The 20,850-nt window shown below is 48.8% G+C and overlaps 5 protein-coding genes and 1 pseudogene across 5 annotated transcripts; 4 read left to right on the top strand and 2 right to left on the bottom strand.

Moving 5' to 3' along the window:
• The first annotated feature begins 1,369 nt into the window (after nt 1-1,369).
• LOC143784866 (histone H1.01-like) lies at nt 1,370-2,082 on the top strand. The gene has a single exon (XM_077273496.1). It carries the CDS (start codon nt 1,402-1,404, stop codon nt 2,044-2,046), a length of 645 nt encoding a protein of 214 aa, XP_077129611.1. The 5' UTR covers nt 1,370-1,401; the 3' UTR covers nt 2,047-2,082.
• A 1,277-nt stretch (nt 2,083-3,359) lies between these two features.
• On the top strand, nt 3,360-3,801 carry LOC143784865 (histone H3). Its single transcript, XM_077273495.1, has one exon. The coding sequence runs from the start codon at nt 3,369-3,371 to the stop codon at nt 3,777-3,779; it is 411 nt and encodes a 136-aa protein (XP_077129610.1). The 5' UTR covers nt 3,360-3,368; the 3' UTR covers nt 3,780-3,801.
• Nucleotides 3,802-5,943: 2,142 nt separating this feature from the next.
• On the top strand, nt 5,944-6,255 carry LOC143785716 (histone H4). The gene has a single exon (XM_077274799.1). It carries the CDS (start codon nt 5,944-5,946, stop codon nt 6,253-6,255), a length of 312 nt encoding a protein of 103 aa, XP_077130914.1.
• Nucleotides 6,256-7,357: 1,102 nt separating this feature from the next.
• LOC143784864 (histone H2A type 1-like) lies at nt 7,358-7,761 on the bottom strand (annotated as a pseudogene).
• Nucleotides 7,762-18,425: 10,664 nt separating this feature from the next.
• On the top strand, nt 18,426-19,267 carry LOC143784863 (histone H2A type 1). Its single transcript, XM_077273494.1, has one exon. It carries the CDS (start codon nt 18,437-18,439, stop codon nt 18,827-18,829), a length of 393 nt encoding a protein of 130 aa, XP_077129609.1. The 5' UTR covers nt 18,426-18,436; the 3' UTR covers nt 18,830-19,267.
• Nucleotides 19,268-20,225: 958 nt separating this feature from the next.
• LOC143785710 (histone H4) lies at nt 20,226-20,537 on the bottom strand. The gene has a single exon (XM_077274794.1). It carries the CDS (start codon nt 20,535-20,537, stop codon nt 20,226-20,228), a length of 312 nt encoding a protein of 103 aa, XP_077130909.1.
• Between the last annotated feature and the right edge of the window lie 313 nt (nt 20,538-20,850).

Genomic DNA, 20,850 nt, shown 5'->3' with positions numbered 1-20,850 from the left:
AAGACAGAGAGAAATAGAGGGAAAGAGAGACAGAGAAAGAGAGGTAAAGAGAGATAGAGCGAAAGAGAGAGAAAGAAAGAGAGAGAGAAGAGAAGGAGAGAGAAAGAGAGGAGAGACTGCTCTATACTGTACACACTGCTCTATATACTGTACACACTGCTGTATATACTGTACATACTGCTCTATATAATGTGTACATTGCTCTATATACTGTACACACTGCTGTATATACTGTACTTTCAGCCCTATATACTGTACATACTGCTCTATATAATGTATAAACGTCTCTATATACTCAGCTCTATATATTGTACACACTGCTGTATATACTGTACACTGCTCTATATACTGTACACTCTGCTCTATATACTGCATACACTGCTCTATATACTGTACATACTACTCTATATACTGTACACTGCTGTATATACTGTACACACTCCTCTATTATCAGTGACATTTATTACACTGCTGATCTGGGCTGTGCAGATGTGATGTGTTGCACTACATATACTATATACAGCTGTGCTCTGTGTAGACGCTGGATTTTGCGTCTCCGCTTTTCTCCCGATATTCCCCTTTTGCACAATAGTGGGGGTCACATAAATCCGTTAATAGTTCACAGTTTCCTCCCCGGAGAGTCGCAATGTGCAGCTGTCGCCTTATCAGAGCTCTTCCCTCCATTACAGGCCGCAGCGGTCACTGCTTCACACGGGGTAAGACACGATATCAGGCAGGTGATTGCAATCAGCCCCCGATGTGGAACACGTGTCCCCCCAATACTCTGCACATACGGGGTACAGAGATATCACAGGTCAGGGAGGGGGCAGTCAGCGGAGGCCGTCGCCTGTGTGATCCTTCTGGGCTCTCAGCAGCTCCAGCTCGTCCCCACATCGTACAATCAGCTTCCTGTACGATAGACATTGGAGTAAAGATCCCTGTGATGGTGACAAGAGCCGGGAATAGGAGGAACGAGCTCCCGCAGCAGATTTATCTCCCCGGATACACAGCGATGTGCAGATCGGGAGGACGTCGGCGATGATCGCGGGATTTCCTCTCCGCTCTTTCCCGACTTCTCTGTTAGTGACGGCTACAAACGGTCGGTGGAGATGTTGGAGCAGGAGAAGCGATGGAGGAAGCGCGCTCTGCTGTCCGGTGTTAGCCGGTAAAGGGCTTTTCTCCCGGGCAGGGAAGCACAAGGGGAGAGCGGAGCTTCACTCGGACTCAGCTGGGATGAGGCGGGGCCTGTGTCCACTATCAGCCAATAGATGCTCAGGACCGTGCAGCTCAGCAGCCAATCAGTGCGCAGTAAGCCTGTACATATAACAGGCGCCTCCAGCTCCGGCCTCAGTGTTTTCCTTCCTATCAGAAGAAATTTTCGTTTTATTTCCGCAGCACATAATGGCAGAGACCGCGCCAGCCGCCGCTCCCCCTCCCGCAGAACCGGCCGCCAAATCCAAGAAGCAGCCGAAGAAATCCGCCGCCAAGAAAAGCCATAAACTCTCCGGCCCCAGCGTCTCCGAGCTGATCGTGAAAGCCGTGTCCGCCTCCAAGGAGCGCAGCGGGGTGTCTCTGGCCGCCCTGAAGAAGGCTCTGTCTGCCGGAGGATACGATGTAGAGAAGAACAACAGCCGCCTGAAGCTGGCCGTCAAGTCTCTGGTCACCAAGGGCGCCCTCCTCCAGGTGAAGGGCAGCGGCGCCTCCGGGTCCTTCAAGCTGAACAAGAAACAGGAGACGAAGGAGAAAGTGGCCAAGAAGAAGTCAGCAGCTGCGGCCAAGCCCAAGAAACCCGCTGCTGCCAAGAAAGCCGCCAAATCTCCGAAGAAGCTAAAGAAGGCTCCGACCGCGGCCAAGAAGAGCCCGAAAAAGGCCAAGAAGCCCGCAGCAGCTGCCAAGAAAGCGGCCAAGAGCCCCAAGAAGCCGAAAGCCGCTCCTAAGCCCAAGAAGGCGACGAAGAGTCCGGCTAAGAAGGCGGCCAAACCCAAAGCTGCCAAGAGTCCGGCTAAGAAGGCTGCGAAAGCCAAGAAGCCCGCGGCTAAGAAATAAGCGGAGCTGCTCCTGTACTTATACCACAAAGGCTCTTATCAGAGCCACCACCTCCTCCCCGCAGAGCTGTATGATCAGTGCCAGCACCTCCTCCCCTCAGAACTGTATGATCAGTGCCACCACCTCCTCCCCTCAGCTGTATAATTGCCGGCACCTCCCCGCAGAGCTGTATGATCAGTGCCACCACCTCTTCCCCTCAGAACTGTATGATCAGTGCCACCACCTCCTCCCCTCAGCTGTATGATAATTGCCAGCACCTCCCCGCAGAGCTGTATGATCAGTGCCACCACCTCCTCCCCGCAGAGCTGTATGATCAGTGCCACCACCTCCCCTCAGAGCTGTATGATCAGTGCCACCACCTCCCCTCAGAGCTGTATGATCAGTGCCACCACCTCCTCCCCGCAGAGCTGTATGATAAGTGCCACCACCTCCTCCCCTCAGCTGTATGATAATTGCCAGCACCTCCCCGCAGAGCTGTATGATCAGTGCCACCAACTCCTTCCCTCAGAGCTGTATGATCAGTGCCACCACGTCCTTCCCTCAGAGCTGTATGATCAGTGTCACCACCTCCCCGCAGAGCTGTATGATCAGTGCCACCACCTCCCCTCAGAGCTGTATGATCAGTGCCACCACCTCCCCTCAGAGCTGTATGATCAGTGCCACCACCTCCTCCCCGCAGAGCTGTATGATAAGTGCCACCACCTCCTCCCCGCAGAGCTGTATGATCAGAGCCACCACCTCCTCCCCGCAGAGCTGTATGATCAGTGCCACCACCTCCTCCCCGCAGAGCTGTATGATCAGTGCCACCACCTCCCCGCAGAGCTGTATGATCAGTGCCTACAGGTGACAATTCTGTGTCACTATTAATGGAGGGAAGGGGCCGATGTGCAGCAGAGATCACGACACTTGCATCATCCTAATCAGTTATCACCACATGTAACCCTCATCTCAGTAATAGGGGTGTGAGGTTATTACTGCGATGTGAGAGTTGAAGCCTCAGTGACTGATTATAGAGGAGCCACTGTACAGCTCCGGGCACTGGGAATCTAGAACCGGAGCTTCCGCTGTATTAGCCGCCTGGAGATTTGATGCGACCCTGTGTTTCAGAGCAGCAAGTAATATCTGAAGTGTGAGTCAGGCTGAACCTTCTCTGTGCAGTGATTGGTCGCGGACATCACACGTTATTGGCTGCTCACCTTCTACAAAATAACCAATGGTATGCAGGGGGCGTGTCCACATGGAGCGAGACTAGGAGCAGAGGAGTATAAATATCCCGCTCTCTCCGCTCCTCTCATCACTTCTGTTCTCTTCTATACAGAGCTATGGCCAGAACCAAGCAGACCGCCCGTAAATCCACCGGAGGGAAAGCTCCCCGCAAGCAGCTGGCCACTAAGGCCGCCAGGAAGAGCGCTCCGGCCACTGGTGGAGTGAAGAAGCCCCATCGTTACCGCCCGGGAACAGTCGCTCTCCGTGAGATCCGCCGCTATCAGAAATCCACCGAGCTGCTGATCCGTAAACTTCCCTTCCAGCGACTGGTGAGAGAGATCGCCCAGGACTTCAAGACTGATCTGCGCTTCCAAAGCTCGGCCGTGATGGCCCTGCAGGAGGCCAGCGAGGCTTATCTGGTGGGGCTGTTTGAGGACACCAACCTGTGCGCCATCCACGCCAAGAGGGTCACCATCATGCCCAAAGACATCCAGCTGGCCCGCCGGATCCGTGGGGAGAGAGCTTAGATCTGTTCTCAAGACCTGACTGTACCACAAAGGCTCTTTTCAGAGCCACCAAATCCTCCCTCCAGACGAGCTCATTCCTAACCTCCGCCACACAGGGCTGATCCTGAATGCATCATGTATCCGGACTAGTTGTTCATTTCTCTGCAGGAGTTTGCAGCAGTTCTATAGTCGTTTTGCCTAGATAAAATCAATCAGCGTTTTAGAGACTCCTCATCCCCTTATAAGTTCTCTCTAAACTGCTGGACCTCGTTTCCTTATATTCCCGGCACTCCGGTGTGATGGAGTCACTATGGAAAGAGGGAAAGTTATGTTCCTTGTATTCTTGAAAGCGGATACTTCTCCTTTGATACTTCTCCCTTGATACTGAAAACCTATCTAGACTAAGTAGAAGGAACAAGGTAAAACGTCATCTCACCCAAAAGTAGAAAGGGACACGAGACACTGAATCATTTAGTGGGGGACAGATCCAGCTCCAGGCATCCCATAAAAACGTATTTATTAGTAAGTCAGAACCGCGTCTGCCTAGTGTAAGTGTACATCCCCTGTGACTCCTTATGCAGTTTGTGAGTTTTTTTGTATTATTTCCAAATACGTTTTTCTGTGATCCCTGGACCTGGATATATATCTACCTATTAGACTCCTGTATGGAACGTAAGTGACCAGTGATCGCAGGACACAAACACATTTCCGATATCTGTCCGTCCGGAAACTAAAGAAAAAAAACGGACACCAGTGCTGCAAGGCTGCAGTGTTAACCACTGAGCCACGGCGCCGCTCAACAATACTTAACTCCCTCTTTGTCTGCTCTGTATATACTGTACACTGCTCAATATAATGTACACGCTGCTGTATATGCTGTACACACTGTTGTATATACTGTACACACTGCTGCATATAATGTAAACTGCTCAATATAATGTACACACTGCTGTATATGCTGTACACACTGTTGTATATACTGTACACACTGCTCTATATACTATACACACTGCTGTATATAATGTACACACTGCTCTATATACTGTACACACTGCTGTATATAATGTACACACTGCTCTATATACTGTACACACTGCTCTATATACTGTACACACTGCTGTATATAATGTACACACTGCTCTATATAATGTACACACTGCTGTATATACTGTACACACTGCTGCATATAATGTAAACTGCTCAATATAATGTACACTGCTGTATATAATGTACACACTGTTGTATATACTGTACACACTGCTGCATATAATGTACACTGCTCAATATAATGTACACACTGCTCTATATACTGTACACACTGTTCTATATACTGTACACTGCTCTATACACTGTACACTGCTCTATACACTGTACACTGCTGTATATACTGTACACACTGCTGTATATACTGTACACTGCTCTATATACTGTACACTGCTTTATATACTGTATACTGCTGTATATACTGTACACTGCACTGTACACTGCTGTATATACTGTACACACTCCTCTATTATCAGTGACACTTATTACACTGCTGATCTGGGCAGTACAGATGTTATGTGCACTATATATACTATATACAGCTGTGCTCTCTGTGTAGATGCTGGATTTTGTGTCTCCGCTTTTCTCCCTCCCCCCATCGCTACAGATCACATTTGTGGTGGGTGGGTCGTTATGTAATTATCGTGTATTTGAGTTCTCCTATGTTCTCTGGGGCTGGAGACGCCGGGGGTCTGGTTACATGCAGCTCCCTGCTCTGAGGGACCGGTAATGGCCGCCAATCCGGCACCACAGTGACTGCCGGGGATCAGATGAGTTTTCTGTAGATCATTGTCCCTAAAATACATTTTTGTATTCTACTTTCTAACAAGCTGGAAAATAGCAGCAGGAACTACAATGAAAGCACAAATCAAAATAACCAACAGATCTAGCAGCAGCGCCGAGGTGAGAAGAATGGAGAAGCGGGAAAATAAGAGGACAATAATCGGGAAATTCAAAATCGCCAACCGTTCTGTGCTCAACCAATCAGAGACGAAAGGGAGGGGCTAACTGCAAATTTAGTACTAGAAATCTCGCTCCGGAAACGCGTCATCTCTGCGGTTCTCGCTCCGGTCCGCTCACTCGCTATATAAAGAAGGACTCTGCGCTGCTCAGTCATCGTGTTCTGCTGACTACGTGGAAGATGTCTGGTCGCGGTAAAGGAGGAAAAGGTCTCGGGAAGGGCGGCGCCAAGCGGCACAGGAAGGTGCTCCGTGATAACATCCAGGGCATCACCAAGCCTGCCATCCGCCGTCTAGCTCGCAGAGGAGGCGTCAAGCGCATCTCCGGCCTCATCTATGAGGAGACTCGCGGTGTCCTGAAAGTCTTCCTGGAGAACGTGATCCGTGACGCCGTCACCTACACCGAGCACGCCAAGAGGAAGACCGTCACCGCCATGGACGTGGTGTACGCGCTCAAGCGCCAGGGCCGCACTCTCTACGGCTTCGGAGGTTAATTGTGTTCTCTTCTGTCCTGACAACCCAAAGGCTCTTTTCAGAGCCACCCACATCTTCTATGAGAGGCTGCACCTGACTGCTGGGGTCTGATGGTCACTGCTTGTGTGACTGCCAGTGCAGGCTTTATACCCTGTACATTAAGACGTTCTGTCTGTTCCTTCTGGAGATGGTTGTTGCTGTTCTAATGATCGAGGACAGATATATACCTGGAGTGTATGGGGGATATATCCGCACTGGGCCGTTCATAGTAATTTGTGCACAGTTCTACCATATTCTGCTGATACTACGGAGCAGAAATCCAAGTCCTGGTGTTGAGTAGAGATTCTGACACCTTGTATCTTCCTGCTCAGATCCGTGTGGGTTGTAGGAGGGCTGCGAACAGTGAAAGGGAATGTGGCTGGATTGATGAATGGACTCGGAGTGTAGACTCCTATGTGACCGCGTCCTGATCACTAGACTCTGGTATGGATGACGGCCTCTGAGATAAACATAGATCCCATATACACGAATGTTATAGAATAGGTCGTGTCCGCAAACTATAAGCAGCTCTGGTGCTGAGGCCGCATGTTTTCGGGCACATGTCAGTTGATTTCTTTTATTAAGTGGCTGAAAGAGGAGCCTCCTGCTGCTTCTAACGCTGCTGAATCTATACATGCAGATTATTGCAGAAGATGCCTATACTGCGCCGACAGTGACTAACCCCCGGCATCCATTACTCGGAGAACCGAGGCACAAGACAAGAGGCAGTCTGTTAGAAGTTCCATCTGATTGTGAAGGTTACCTGATAACCCGGCTTCTCCACTACTGCTGGAGGGAGAGTTTCCCGTCATCTACTGTATTAGCCGCACACTCTGGACCATTTATTATAGAATACTGCGGTAATAGCAGCCGCTGCGGTATCACCAGGAGACACTGTGGCAGGATGGACATCAGGCCTCTGGTGACCGCAGCACAGATCGTGTATGTAGTTGTATCTAGATACCGCGGGGCACATGTGTTAGCAGACGCTAGTATGGACCATCAGCCGATTACAGCTCTTGTGGTGACGGTATGGGTGGCTCTTAGAAGAGCCTTTAGTTTTGTAGGGATCGGCGGCAGCGCTCACTTGCTCTTCTTGCTGCTCTCGGTCTTTTTGGGCAGCAGCACGGCCTGGATGTTGGGCAGGACGCCCCCCCTGGGCAATGGTCACCCCACCCAGCAGCCTGTTCAGCTCCTCGTCATTGCGCACCGCCAGCTGCAGGTGACGGGGGATGATGCGGGTCTTCTTGTTGTCCCGGGCAGCATTGCCGGCCAATTCCAGGATCTCGGCGGTCAGATACTCCAGCACAGCGGCCAGATAGACCGGAGCGCCGGCGCCGACTCTCTCGGCGTAGTTGCCCTTGCGAAGAAGCCTGTGCACACGGCCGACTGGGAACTGCAGTCCTGCCCGGGATGAGCGGGTCTTGGCTTTAGCGCGAACCTTTCCTCCTTGTTTGCCGCGTCCAGACATGATGGCGATAACGTCAGATAAGAAAATCGTGTGAAGAAGAGACCGTGTTGTGTCGCCTTATATAGTCTACTGCCCCGCCCTCCTCTCCTGTCATTGGACGGATCTGAAGCTGCCAATAGAGAAGAGACTTGGAGAACCACCAATGAGCTGCAGAGGGCGGAGCTTATTACCGCTCCATTGCTCAAATGAGTTTCTCACACAATAGAAAACGTTTGTTTTTAACAGACTAGATAAGGGATGAAAACAGATATTTGCCTTGGAGCAGAAGAAAATACAGAAATATTCTGTTGATTTGTAGTTTGCACTTGTTGGACTTGTGTCTTCTATCAGCCATAAATTGTGTCACCAAATTACAAGGATGGAAGCTGCAGAGCAACGTGACGTCGCTTTAGAACATCGCTGGACAGAATCTTCGCTCCCAGGAATTCGCCTGCAGACAGTGAGGAGGGGCCGGCGCCGATCACCTACAGGAGCTTCTATTGGGGAAGCAGCACACACGGCCACTAAGGAGTTAAATGGAGGCGGATATTCCTGTATCTGGGATTGGTCGGCGCCTGCGGATGTCTCTCGCTCATTGGCTGATTACAGATCCGTTGCTTGTTTTGAATTTCCCGCTCAATCTCTGTTCTTTGTCCGTCGGATTATTACCGGCCCCTCTGCTGGTAGCGGCGGTCGCTGTGTATACCGGTGGGGGCAGCTCTACCCCGCTGATAATACCGGGTCCTGCCCTCCCAGCTGTCTGCCCCCAAACACGGGGATGGGTTTTCTTATCGGTTGCCATTATTATTCTGGTGAGGTTATAATAGTCTTCAGAGGCGCCATCCATCCGAAACATTAGTGTCCAGGACGTGGTCATCACACAGGAGTCTCCGTACCCGGTACACAGGGCGTCCATCTATCCAGCCGCCTCATACAGCCACATTCCCTGTGAATATTCGCTGCCCCCTGTTCAGTATAATATGCAGCAGAATCAACACATTCACCTCACGGCAGCACTGTAGTAACCGCATCACATCGGGGCTTGTACTGTGCGCATAGAGGGGTCTCTGGGAGGCAGTGTGCGGATATATCCCCCATAAATCTGTTAGGTTTCTGTCATGCCCCCAAACACGGGGATTGTTCTCCTGATCGGTCGCCATTATTATTCTGGTGAGGTTGTAACCGGATTAGATGGAGCCGAGTCTTTTCTCTATGATTCTGTATGAGACTCTTCTGGGGATGGAGCTGCTCGGGGACTTGATACATACAGCGCTCCCCGATCTGCTCTAATAAATGAATTCATTTGACGCTGCGTGTCAAACAACGATATCGCTATCCAGGACGCTGCAACGTCACGGATCGTTGTCGTTCTCGTTGTAAAGTCGTTTCGTGTGAAGGTACCTTAAGACCGGAGCTTGAGCCGGCAGCCACCTCCTGTGCTCGGTGAAACCAATCACATCCCGCTCCCTCCCCGCAGCTGGTCTTATAGGGAACAACTACTGCGCTACTAACCCGGGAACCAGACACCTGTGTGCTAGAAAGGCCGCAGATCAGTGAGGAGCAGGACGCCAAATACCGCGCACGATCTACATCTCACTAGGACACATCTCCAGATGAGGACGGAACAAAACCTAACGAGGCAGCGGAGAAGCAGCTCTTCTAGTGAGGGTGTGGGGGTGGCTCTTAGAAGAGCCTTTGGGGTGAGGAGCAGAGGAAGGAGCCGATCACTTGGCGCTGGTGTACTTGGTGACGGCCTTGGTGCCCTCGGACACGGCGTGCTTGGCCAGCTCTCCGGGCAGCAGCAGGCGCACGGCGGTCTGGATCTCCCGGGAGGTGATGGTGGAGCGCTTGTTGTAGTGAGCCAGGCGGGAGGCTTCCCCTGCGATGCGCTCGAAGATGTCGTTGACGAAGGAGTTCATGATGCCCATGGCCTTGGAGGAGATGCCGGTGTCGGGGTGGACCTGCTTCAGCACCTTGTACACGTAGATGGCGTAGCTCTCCTTCCTGCTCTTCCTCCGCTTCTTGCCGTCCTTCTTCTGGGTCTTGGTCACGGCTTTTTTGGAGCCTTTCTTGGGCGCTGGGGCAGATTTGGGATCAGCCATAATGAAAGCAAATAGTTCTTGTCACAAGTGAGAGGAAAATGATCCTGACTCTCCCAGAGCAGCAGCATTTATAGCCAGTCCATGCAAATGAGCACTGATGACAGATCGCTGTGCTATTGGGTGAGAAAATCAGGTGATCAACATCAGAAGCTCCGCCCTCTGAAGTTCATTGGTTATTCCATAAATAAATCTCCCCTCCATCAGACTGTGCTGTAAATCCCCATATACTGCTGCGTACCCCCGTATGGTGCGATGTATGCCCATATAGCAATGTATACCATCATATAGTGCGATGTATGCCCATATAGCAATGTATACCCTCATATAGTGCTTTACAACTCCATATTGCACTGTATAAACTCCAGACGGTGCTGTATACCTTACACATAATGCTGTGTATCGCATGTAGCACTGTAACCCCCGTCCATATGTGCTATATACTCCCCTTATAGTGCTACACACACCATGTTGCACTGCATACCCTCAATAGAGCGCTGGAAACCCCCATGTCTCGTTTTTACCCATGCATAGTGATGTATGCCCCCCTATAGTGCTGCATTCTTCCATATAGGAGCTTTTACCTTGGTAGATCCTGTGATCAACCTGATAACTTTGCTGCCGGTTGTGACTTTATTGCTCTCGGTCGGTGCGATTCTCTCACTGATGTTCTCACTGTCGCAAGTGATCGGAGGACGCCACCTATTGCAAGCGGCAGAGGAGCAGTGATCGGATCTCGGCCTCTCCCCTGTGCTCCTCACCCGGATCTCTCTCAGCTGACCAGATTGTCTGTGCAGAGCCCAGGACTGATCGCTGCGACATTTCCCCAACTAGAAACAACTGGTGAGCACCGGCAGTAACGGAGCGGGAATGTCCGAAGCAACAAATCACCTGCGAGTAGGATGGGGCCACCGATCAGTCCGTGTACCGGCTCCCCGCTATGTCCAGCGCCGCTTCTGCGGATACTGCGCCACTAATCAGGGACTCCAGGGGGTGATCACTATACAAGAGCGGATCGTCCGACCCGACACCGGGCGTCGTGCTGCCTCCCCCTTTGGTGAGTATGACACTATCGGCAGTGACTTTAGCAAGAATCGCTGATGTGAAAGTCGCCTTTTGCAGCAGATCTTGCAGTTTTTCTGCATCTGCCGCGTAACGGGTCACTCACTACAGCAACATTGCGTTCGGCCTCATTCATTCACTATGGGATTTGCCAGAAGGGTAACACAGGCGACGGCCTCCGCTGACTGCCCCCTCCCTGACCTGTGATATCACTGTACCCCGTATGTGCAGAGTATTGGGGGGGGGGGGGGGGGGGTTGTGTTCCACATCAATAGATGATCCACATCGGGGGCTGATTGCAATCACCTGCCTGATATCGTGTCTTACCCCGTGTGAAGCTGTGACCGCTGCGGCCTGTAATGGAGGGAAGAGCTCTGATAAGGCGACAGCTTCACAGTGCGACTCTCCGCGGAGGAAACTGTGAAATATTAACGGATTTATGTGACCCCCACTATTGTGCAAAAGGGGAATATCGGGAGAAAGGCGGAGACGCAAAATCCAGCGTCTACACAGAGCACAGCTGTATATAGTATATATAGTGCAACACATCACATCTGCACAGCCCAGATCCGCAGTGTAATAAGTGTCACTGATAACACAGGCCAACAAAAAACAACTTTTTTTATGTTTCTTTGATGAAAATAGGCAAATATTACTAATTTTGGGTCGAGAAACTCAAATATACCCACAGAATTGTTTAATTAGCTCTCGTTTTTTAGATACACGCCATGGAAGTATGTGCTGTAGGTAGCGATAAGAATTCATTACAAGAGTATAAATTGCACAGTACAGTACACATATTTAGTATCGCCGCGTCCGTAACGACCCAACCTATAAAACTGTCCCACTAGTTAACCCCTTCAGTAAACACCGTAAGAAAAAAAACAAAAAAACGAGGCAAAAAACAACGCTTTATTACCATACCGCCGAACAAAAAGTGGAATAACACGCGATCAAAAAGATGGATATAAATAACCATGGTACCGCTGAAAACGTCATCTTGTCCCGCAAAAAACGAGCCGCCATACAGCATCATCAGCAAAAAAATAAAAAAGTTATAGTCCTCAGAATAAAGCGATGCCAAAATAATTATTTTTTCTATAAAATAGTTTTTATCGTATAAAAGCGCCAAAACATTAAAAAATGATATAAATGAGGTATCGCTGTAATCGTACTGACCCGACGAATAAAACTGCTTTATCAATTTTACCAAACGCAGAACGGTATAAAGAAATTCATGAATAGCTGGTTTTTGGTTATTCTGCCTCACAAAAATCGGAATAAAAAGTGATAAAAAATGGTCACGTGTCCGAAAATGTTACCAATAAAAACGTCAACTCGTCCCGCAAAAAACAAGACCTCACATGACTCTGTGGACCAAAATGTGGAAAAATGATAGGTCTCAAAATGCAACGTATATAAGTGCCACGTATTTAAGTGCCACGTATAAGCAAAGTAATGATGGTAAGCAGTCTTCACAAGTGGAGTAATTGGTCTTCTTTGGTTGGCAAATGTCACATAACCACACACGTAACAAAAATTGTTAACAATATTTGCACATTTACGAGGCATTTTCAAAGTGTAAATTCTCTCCACAAAATTACTGCAACAAGAGAAAGAGACTTCAATTAGTACAAACTATGCAGACACAATGAATAAAATGGCTGACATTGGTTCAACAGGTCTGTAATCAGGTTTACCAATACACATTTGTTGAAAATTCAAAATTTCCCTATTTTCCTGCATAATAATCTTAAATGACCTGTATCTCAGCAACAAGAGCTAATAATGATTTTTAAGTAACATATTCGTTTTTAGGATGCTAAAATTATTACAAACCAGCTATTTTCATTTCAGAAACATTTTCACTGTTGGCCAGTGTAATAGAGGAGAGTGTACAGTATATACAGCAGTGTACAGTATATAGAGTAGTATGTACAGTATATAGAGCAGTGTATGCAGTATATAGAGCAGAGTGTACAGTATATAGAGCAGTGTACAGTATATACAGCAGTGTGTACAATATATAGAGCTGAGTATATAGAGACGTTTATACATTATATAGAGCAGTATGTACAGTATATAGGGCTGAAAGTACAGTATATACAGCAGTGTGTACAGTATATAGAGCAGTGTACACATTATATAGAGCAGTATGTACAGTATGTACAGTATATACAGCAGTGTGTACAGTATATAGAGCAGTGTGTACAGTATAGAGCAGTCTCTCCTCTCTTTCTCTCTCCTTCTCTTCTCCTTTCTCTATCTCTCTTTATCTTTCTTTCCCTCTCTCTATTTCTGTCTCCTCTTTCATTCTTTCTCCTTTCTCTCTTCTCTCTCTCTTTCTTTCTCTCTCTTTCGCTCTATTTCTCTCTTTACCTCTCTTTCTCTGTCTCTCTTTCCCTCTATTTCTCTCTGTCTTTCTCTCTCTCTCTCTCTCTCTCTCTCTCTCTCTCTCTCTCTCTCTCAGGGAGAGATGATCAATCCTTCATGTCAGCACCTCTCCAGAATGAGGCTGATGTACTAGTTTTTCTAGGCACCGCCATCTGCACTTGGGGTGCTGCTGTAATCCCTTTCATCATCCTCGTTTTTCTCTTTCTCTCTCCTCTCTTTTAATCTTTCTCTCTCCTTTCTCTCTTTCTATCTATCTCTATCTCTCTTACTTTCTTCATTTCTTTCTCTCTCACTCTTTCTTCTCTCTCTTTCTCTCTTTATTTTTCTCTCTCTCCTTGTCTCTTTCTTTATCTCGTTCTCTCTCTTTCTTTCTCTCTCTTTCTATTTCTCTCTCTCAGAGAGAGATGATCAATCCTTCATGTCAGCACCTCTCCAGAATGAGGCTGGTGTACTAGATTTTCTAGGCACTGCCATCTGCGCTCGGTGCTGCTGTAATCCCTTTCATCATTATAGTTTTTCCTCTGCACGTTTCCACATCCAGCCAAGTGATCGCTGGGTCCATTATACCCATCAGCATTGGCGATACTTCAATATGTTGCAAAGGAGAAGACAGAAGTGGTGATAACCCGCCTCTGTCTTCCCTAAAGTGTCTCCGCTGTGGTGCGGGATGATATGCTATGGAAATTTAATAATCATTAATTGTGTCCTCCCAACAGGATCTGGTGCCCCATCTAATGGACATTCTATGTCATGGCACGGAAGGTTTCCCCAGGAGGGCGGTGGTGAAGGTGTTTACTAATTGGCTATGGAACGGTCACATGCAAAAACTCCAAGACTCGGACACCGTGCTGTCCCAGATTCAGGAGACGACGTGCAGGGAATTTGATTGGGAGGTGAAGGTGAACGCAATGGACCTGGCAGATTCCTATATGTCCCAAACATTGGAGATGGGGCCATCCCTAACGTGCCCTTACACTATAGGGCTGCCATCTAGCAGAAGCTCAGGTTCCATCTCAGACGCTCTGGTTAAATGTGAACGAGTCGGGCTTTTCCAGGCCTTATTGACTTGTCTTTGTGACTCTGAACGGCCAGTGGCATTAAAGGCTTGTGAAATCCTTCTCGCTGTGAAGTCCAAACTGTGCAGTGGGGACCCCGATTCCTCCGTACAGCATGGAAGAGACTGGCTGGAGCACACGATGAAAGAGAAGCAAATAGCAGGTGGGGAAGGTGCTGGGGACCGGCAGGAGCGCCCACCAGAATGGGCCACTGGGGTCATAAAGAAGATGGATTTGGATAACCAAAGCCACCTTATGGGTGGGGAGAAATGCACGATGCAGATTGCTACTGATGGGAAGTTTAAGGGACATTTTTGCTGCAAAAATAATGCCTTTTGTGCTGTAATTTGCAGTGAATCCCACCTGTTTTTTTCCTACAGTGCCCTACTGGGACCCAGAAGCCATCCTACAGCTACTCAGTAACAAACCTGCAGCATTTAATGGGGGCACTGCCTTAACATCTAAGGGCTACTACTCACTTGCAAGCAACTCGGATGAGTCTCGCATGTTTAAAACCCGGCTCTGCACCCGGCACTCAGATCGGAGCATGCGGCCGCATAGGAATAGATGCAGCCGCACGCTCCGCTCCTCTGTGCGGGGTGCAGTGCCGGGGTATTGCCGGTGAGTAAGGAGCCCTAAGAAGGAAGTTCTGCTTATAAGAAAGTAAATGCCTCTGGCACTATAGAGGCCGATGTAGTAGGGATTATTTTTCTATTTTGGGTTGCTGCCAGTACACTTTTCACATGACTAACAATTAAAAGAAACAAACAAAAAAAAACAAAAAAAAAACGGGCGCATTCCTGTAATTTTGCATTAGGACTGGAGTCATTTAGTTAATAAATGTTTGGAGAAACAAAGTGAGAATCATGAACTTCAATTAATACAAGAGGACTATGAGACCACAAAGAATCAGGACGATCCATGGAGCAAGAGCTGGAATGAAAAGCCACTGAGCGCAGGGCGATTTGTCAAATACACACATAGAGTTTTATACAACAAACAAAGAAAAGAGGGACGGTAAAAATAAATTTTAATAGGGTAAGAAAAAGGGATCAAAGTTGAGGAAAGTGTAGGATAAGACACAGATCCAAGCAGGTTGGAGAAAGACAAGCGTACTGTTAGAATACTAACCGCGTAACAGGAGAAAAGTAATATGATAGCTTTAATTGAATGACCTTAATAAGGGAAAATAAAAACATGTTAGTAAAACTCAACCTACAAGATAAGAGCTCTCAACTATATCTTGACTAAATGTTTCCCTACCGGGGTCTTGATAGACAAAACCATCCAAGAGGGGAAAATCCGGTAGAATAACTTAAAATGGATCTTGATAAAAAGTACATTCGTAATTCAGTAATATTGAGGGTCATTTCTGATCTTTTTTCCCCGTTTCCATATGTAACTTCCACAGAGGATGGTGGCTCATATCTGTATGTGTGAGGGGGCCATGCATACTGCTGTGATGCCCTTACCGGACACTTACTGCACTATACCGCAAACCGCTACATCGCAGTATGTCGCACTATATGGGGGTAGAAAGGACTATTCGTAAAGATACATTACTATATAGAGGTAATTATTTCTACATGGAAGGTTTACTGCTGTGTGTGGGGATTTCTGCATTACAGGGGGCATACAGCGGTATACAGATGTGCACTGCATTGTTATATGGAGGTATACAGAATTACAGGGGTTTCCAGCACCATCTGGAGATATCACTGCACTATATGGAGTCTCCCCGAGGTGTCTGCTCTCACCGCCCGGGGCTCTGCGTCTGGTGACGGGAAATAGCAGGTGAAGCAACGGAGGGAATTAATGGTGACGAGGGAGATGGTGAGAAAACCTTGTCCGGAATAATCTGGGCATTTCTCGGTGAGTTGCTCTGTGTTCTGGGACTTCTTATTTAACCCCTTGCTGCACAGATCTCGGCATTCTGGGGTCTCGTTTATTAGTTAATTATTCTCTTGTTTATCAAATAACAGGAGACATTTGTGGTCGGTGGAGTTGATCTAGGGAAATGACGTCATTACATTACAGTGGAAGTGACGTCATTACATTTAGAAGCTGCGGGGAAATTCAACCCCCCCCTAACAGTCCTGTGTTCAGCCAATCAGCAGAGGGAGGAGCTAATGTTGCCAATGGTAACACGCTTACAGTTCCCGCTTTTTCCAGTCCTTTGTCTTCATATAACACGTGGTCCCAGGACCGACATCGGGGAATCTGCTTGTGTTGAGCGATCATTGGTCTCTTACATCCCACACAGGAATCTGCAGATTTCCAGGTTAGCGGCGCAGTATCCGCCCCGGTTTCCTCTCATGGCTATAGAGAATGATTCCGTGTTCTCCACATGCTGTGATGTGCCCGTGTGTCTGACCTGGAGACGATCAGATCTCCCCTTTCCCGTCACAATCAGTATTGTGGAGACGATATACTGGTCAGGGACGTATCCTACAAGAGACATTTCAGGGAAGACCAATTCTGCTCTCCCAGCAGATCCCACCATGTCTCCCCATTACAGATCCGTCCTACGGCTACAGGCAGGAGGTCTGTGATGGGGAATGGACGATCATGTGTAGGAGATTGCTGAGAGTTCCCTGCTCAGAACATTACACTGTGGTGTCAGGATCTCACAGGTCAGGCAGTTACATTATCGGCCGTCACATCCTCCTCACAGGATTCCTGCTCAGTTACTGATCGTCCTTCTGTTCTATCACTTTTCCTCCCCCGCTTCATCCAGTGTCAGGACAGGCGGCTCTCGGGCAATATATCCACATGTAGAAGCTCCGAGAATGAGGAGGGGAACAGCGAATCATAGGATACATATCCCAATATAATCGCAGGATAAGATCCTCTAGCACCAGATGTAATCATGTATAACGGATGTCACAGATCTCACAGGGTTAATATGACAGGACTAGATAAAATCACTGCAGTGCAGAGAGCTCCGATCACAGGTCTGACTGTAAGATGCCCAAGTCCTGGTGACTCCCATCCTGGCACAAATGCTGTTTCTTATATTGATCTACAAAATAAATATAACACGATTTCCAGGGATATGGGCTGTGCCGTAATATTTCCCTGATCAGATCCGTGTGAGATGAACAGGGCAACGAATATTCACAGGGAATGTGGCTGTATGAGGCAGCTGGATAGATGGACGGCCTGTGTACCGGGTACGGAGACTCCTGTGTGATGACCACGTCCTGGACACTAATGTTTGGATGGATGGCGCCTCTGAGGACTATTATAACCTCACCAGGATAATAATGGCCACCGATCCCGGTGTTTGGGGGCAGACAGCTGGGAAGGCAGGACCCGGTATTATCAGTGGGGCAGAGCTGCCCCCACCGGTATCCACAGCGACCGCCGCTACCAGCAGAGGGGCCGGTAATAATCCGACGGACAAAGAACAGAGATTGAGCGGGAAATTCAAAACAAGCAACGGATCTGTGATCAGCCAATGAGCGAGAGACATCCGCAGGCGCCGACCAATCCCAGATACAGGAATATCCGCCTCCATTTAACTCCTCAGTGGCCGTGTGTGTGCTGCTCCCCACTACACACTTGCTTTACAGAAGCGGCGACTTCCCCCACCCCAGACCCGGCAGCGTCACATCAGGCTCCTGGTAGAACATAAGAGACTTGTTTTACGGGCAGTGATAGGATCAGCGCGGACACCGCAGGGAATCTGCTCCTGTATAGATGGAGCGGAGTAAGAAGCCCTGACAGGGATTAACCCCTCTCCCGCCAGCCTGTCAGTGCAATTCATGACTGATAGAAGACACAATTCTAACGAGTGCAAATTACAAATCAACAGAATATTTCTGCATTTTCTTCTGCTCCAAGACAAATATCTGTTTTCACCCCTTATCTATTCTGCTCAAAGCAAACGTTTTCTATTGTGTGAGAAACTCATTTGAGCAATGGAGCGGTAATAAGCTCCGCCCTCTGCAGCTCATTGGTGGTTCTCCAAGTCTCTTCTCCATTGGCAGCTTCAGATTCATCCAACGACAGGAGAGGAGGGCGGGGCAGCAGACTATATAAGGCGACACAACACGGTCTCTTCTACATTCGATTTTCTCTTTTTACAGTTCTCGCCATCATGTCTGGACGCGGCAAACAAGGAGGAAAGGTTCGTGCTAAAGCCAAGACCCGCTCATCCCGGGCAGGACTGCAGTTCCCAGTCGGCCGTGTGCACAGGCTTCTTCGCAAGGGCAACTACGCCGAGAGAGTCGGCGCCGGCGCTCCGGTCTATCTGGCCGCTGTGCTGGAGTATCTGACCGCCGAGATCCTGGAATTGGCCGGCAATGCTGCCCGGGACAACAAGAAGACCCGCATCATCCCCCGTCACCTGCAGCTGGCTGTGCGCAATGACGAGGAGCTGAACAGGCTGCTGGGTGGGGTGACCATTGCCCAGGGGGGCGTCCTGCCCAACATCCAGGCCGTGCTGCTGCCCAAAAAGACCGAGAGCAGCAAGGCGAGCAAGAGCAAGTGAGTGCCGCTTCTCCACGTCTGTCCACACACCCAAAGGCTCTTTTAAGAGCCCCCACATCCTCTTCCTGAGAGCTGTAATCGGCCGATGGTCCACACTAGCGTCTGCTAACACATGTGCCCCCGCGGTATCTGGAATTAGATACAACTATATACACGATCTGTGCTGCGGTCAGCAGAGGCCTGATGTCCATCCTGCCACATGTCTCCTGGTGATACCGCAGCGGCTGCTATTACCGCAGTATTCTATAATAAATGGTCCAGAGTGTGCGGCTAATACAGTAGATGACGGGAAACTCTCCCACCAGCATTAGTGGGGAAGCCGGGTTATCATGTAACCTTCAGTGCGGCTGCTAGTAAGTTATGTCCTAACATTCCCAAACAGATGGAACTTCTAGCAGACTGCCTCTTGTTTTGGTTCTCGGTTCTCCGAGTAATGGATGCCGGGGGTTAGTCACTGTCGGCGCAGTATAGGCATCTTCTGCAATAATCTGCATGTGCAGGTTCAGCAGGAGGCTCCTCTTTCAGTCATTTAATAAATTAAATCAACTGACATGTACCCGAAACATGCGGCCTCAGCACCGGAGCCGCTTATAGTTTGCGGACACGACCTATTCTATTACATATTGGTGTATATATGGGATCTATGTTTATCTCAGTGGCCGCCATCCATACCAGAGTCTAGTGATCAGGACGCGGTCACATAGGAGTCTACACTCCGAGGCCATTCATCAATCCAGCCGCTTTCACTATTCGCAGCCCTCCTACAACCCACACGGATCTGAGCAGGAAGATACAAGGTGTCAGAATCTCCTTTTACTCAACACCAGGACTTGGATTTCTGCTCCGTAGTATCAGCAGAATACGGTAGAGCTGTGCACAAATTACTATGAACGGCCCAGTGCGGATATATCCCTGTTCTCGATCATTAGAACAGCATCAACCAGCTTCAGAAGGAACAGACAGAACGTCTTAAAATGTACAGCGTATAAAGATGGTGTCCACGAACAGCCCCACCAGATTGGCCTCCTGCAGGGCCATCACGGCCGAGCTTATATTCTATACAGATTCCCTGCGGTGTCAGCGCTGATTATTACCTGCCCCTCTTCCCACATATTGGTAGCAGGATCTTCACTAATCGGGTCGTTTCCGCACCTTAGTCAACGATCACACGTTCAGTATTCGGTCAGTATTTCACATCATTATTTATAAGCCAAAACCAGGAGTGGGTGACGTGCTTCTATTATACTTTTCCTCTGATTGCTCCACTCCTGGTTTTGACTTACAAATACTGATAGTGTGAACGTCTCGGCAGCAGGAATAGGAAATTGCAGCCTTTCAAGAAGATGTGGGTGGCTCTGAAAAGAGCCTTTGGGTTGTCAGGACAGAAGAGAACACAATTAACCTCCGAAGCCGTAGAGAGTGCGGCCCTGGCGCTTGAGCGCGTACACCACGTCCATGGCGGTGACGGTCTTCCTCTTGGCGTGCTCGGTGTAGGTGACGGCGTCACGGATCACGTTCTCCAGGAAGACTTTCAGGACACCGCGAGTCTCCTCATAGATGAGGCCGGAGATGCGCTTGACGCCTCCTCTGCGAGCTAGACGGCGGATGGCAGGCTTGGTGATGCCCTGGATGTTATCACGGAGCACCTTCCTGTGCCGCTTGGCGCCGCCCTTCCCGAGACCTTTTCCTCCTTTGCCGCGACCAGACATCTTCTACAGTGAACAAAAACTGATTCCTGAGCCGCACGGACTCCTTCTTTATATGGAGGAGGAATGGACCAGAGAGAGAACTGCAGAGATGACGCGCTTCCAGGGCGAGATGTCTAGTACTAAATTAGCAGTAAAGCTCCTCCCTTTCGTCTCTGATTGGTTGAGCACAGAACGGTTGGCGATTTTGAATTTCCCGCTTATTGTCCTCTTCTTTTCCCACCTCTCTATTCTTCTCATCTCGGCGCCGCTGCTAGATCTGTTGGTTATTTAGATTTTTCCTTTCATTGTAGTTTGTCAAAAGTTAGAAAATAGA

This window comes from Ranitomeya variabilis, chromosome 7, assembly GCF_051348905.1.
Source record: "Ranitomeya variabilis isolate aRanVar5 chromosome 7, aRanVar5.hap1, whole genome shotgun sequence".
Classification (NCBI taxonomy): domain Eukaryota; kingdom Metazoa; phylum Chordata; class Amphibia; order Anura; family Dendrobatidae; genus Ranitomeya; species Ranitomeya variabilis.
The sequence above is the reverse complement of the archived record's forward strand: the minus strand, read 5'-3'. Positions and strand labels throughout refer to the sequence as shown.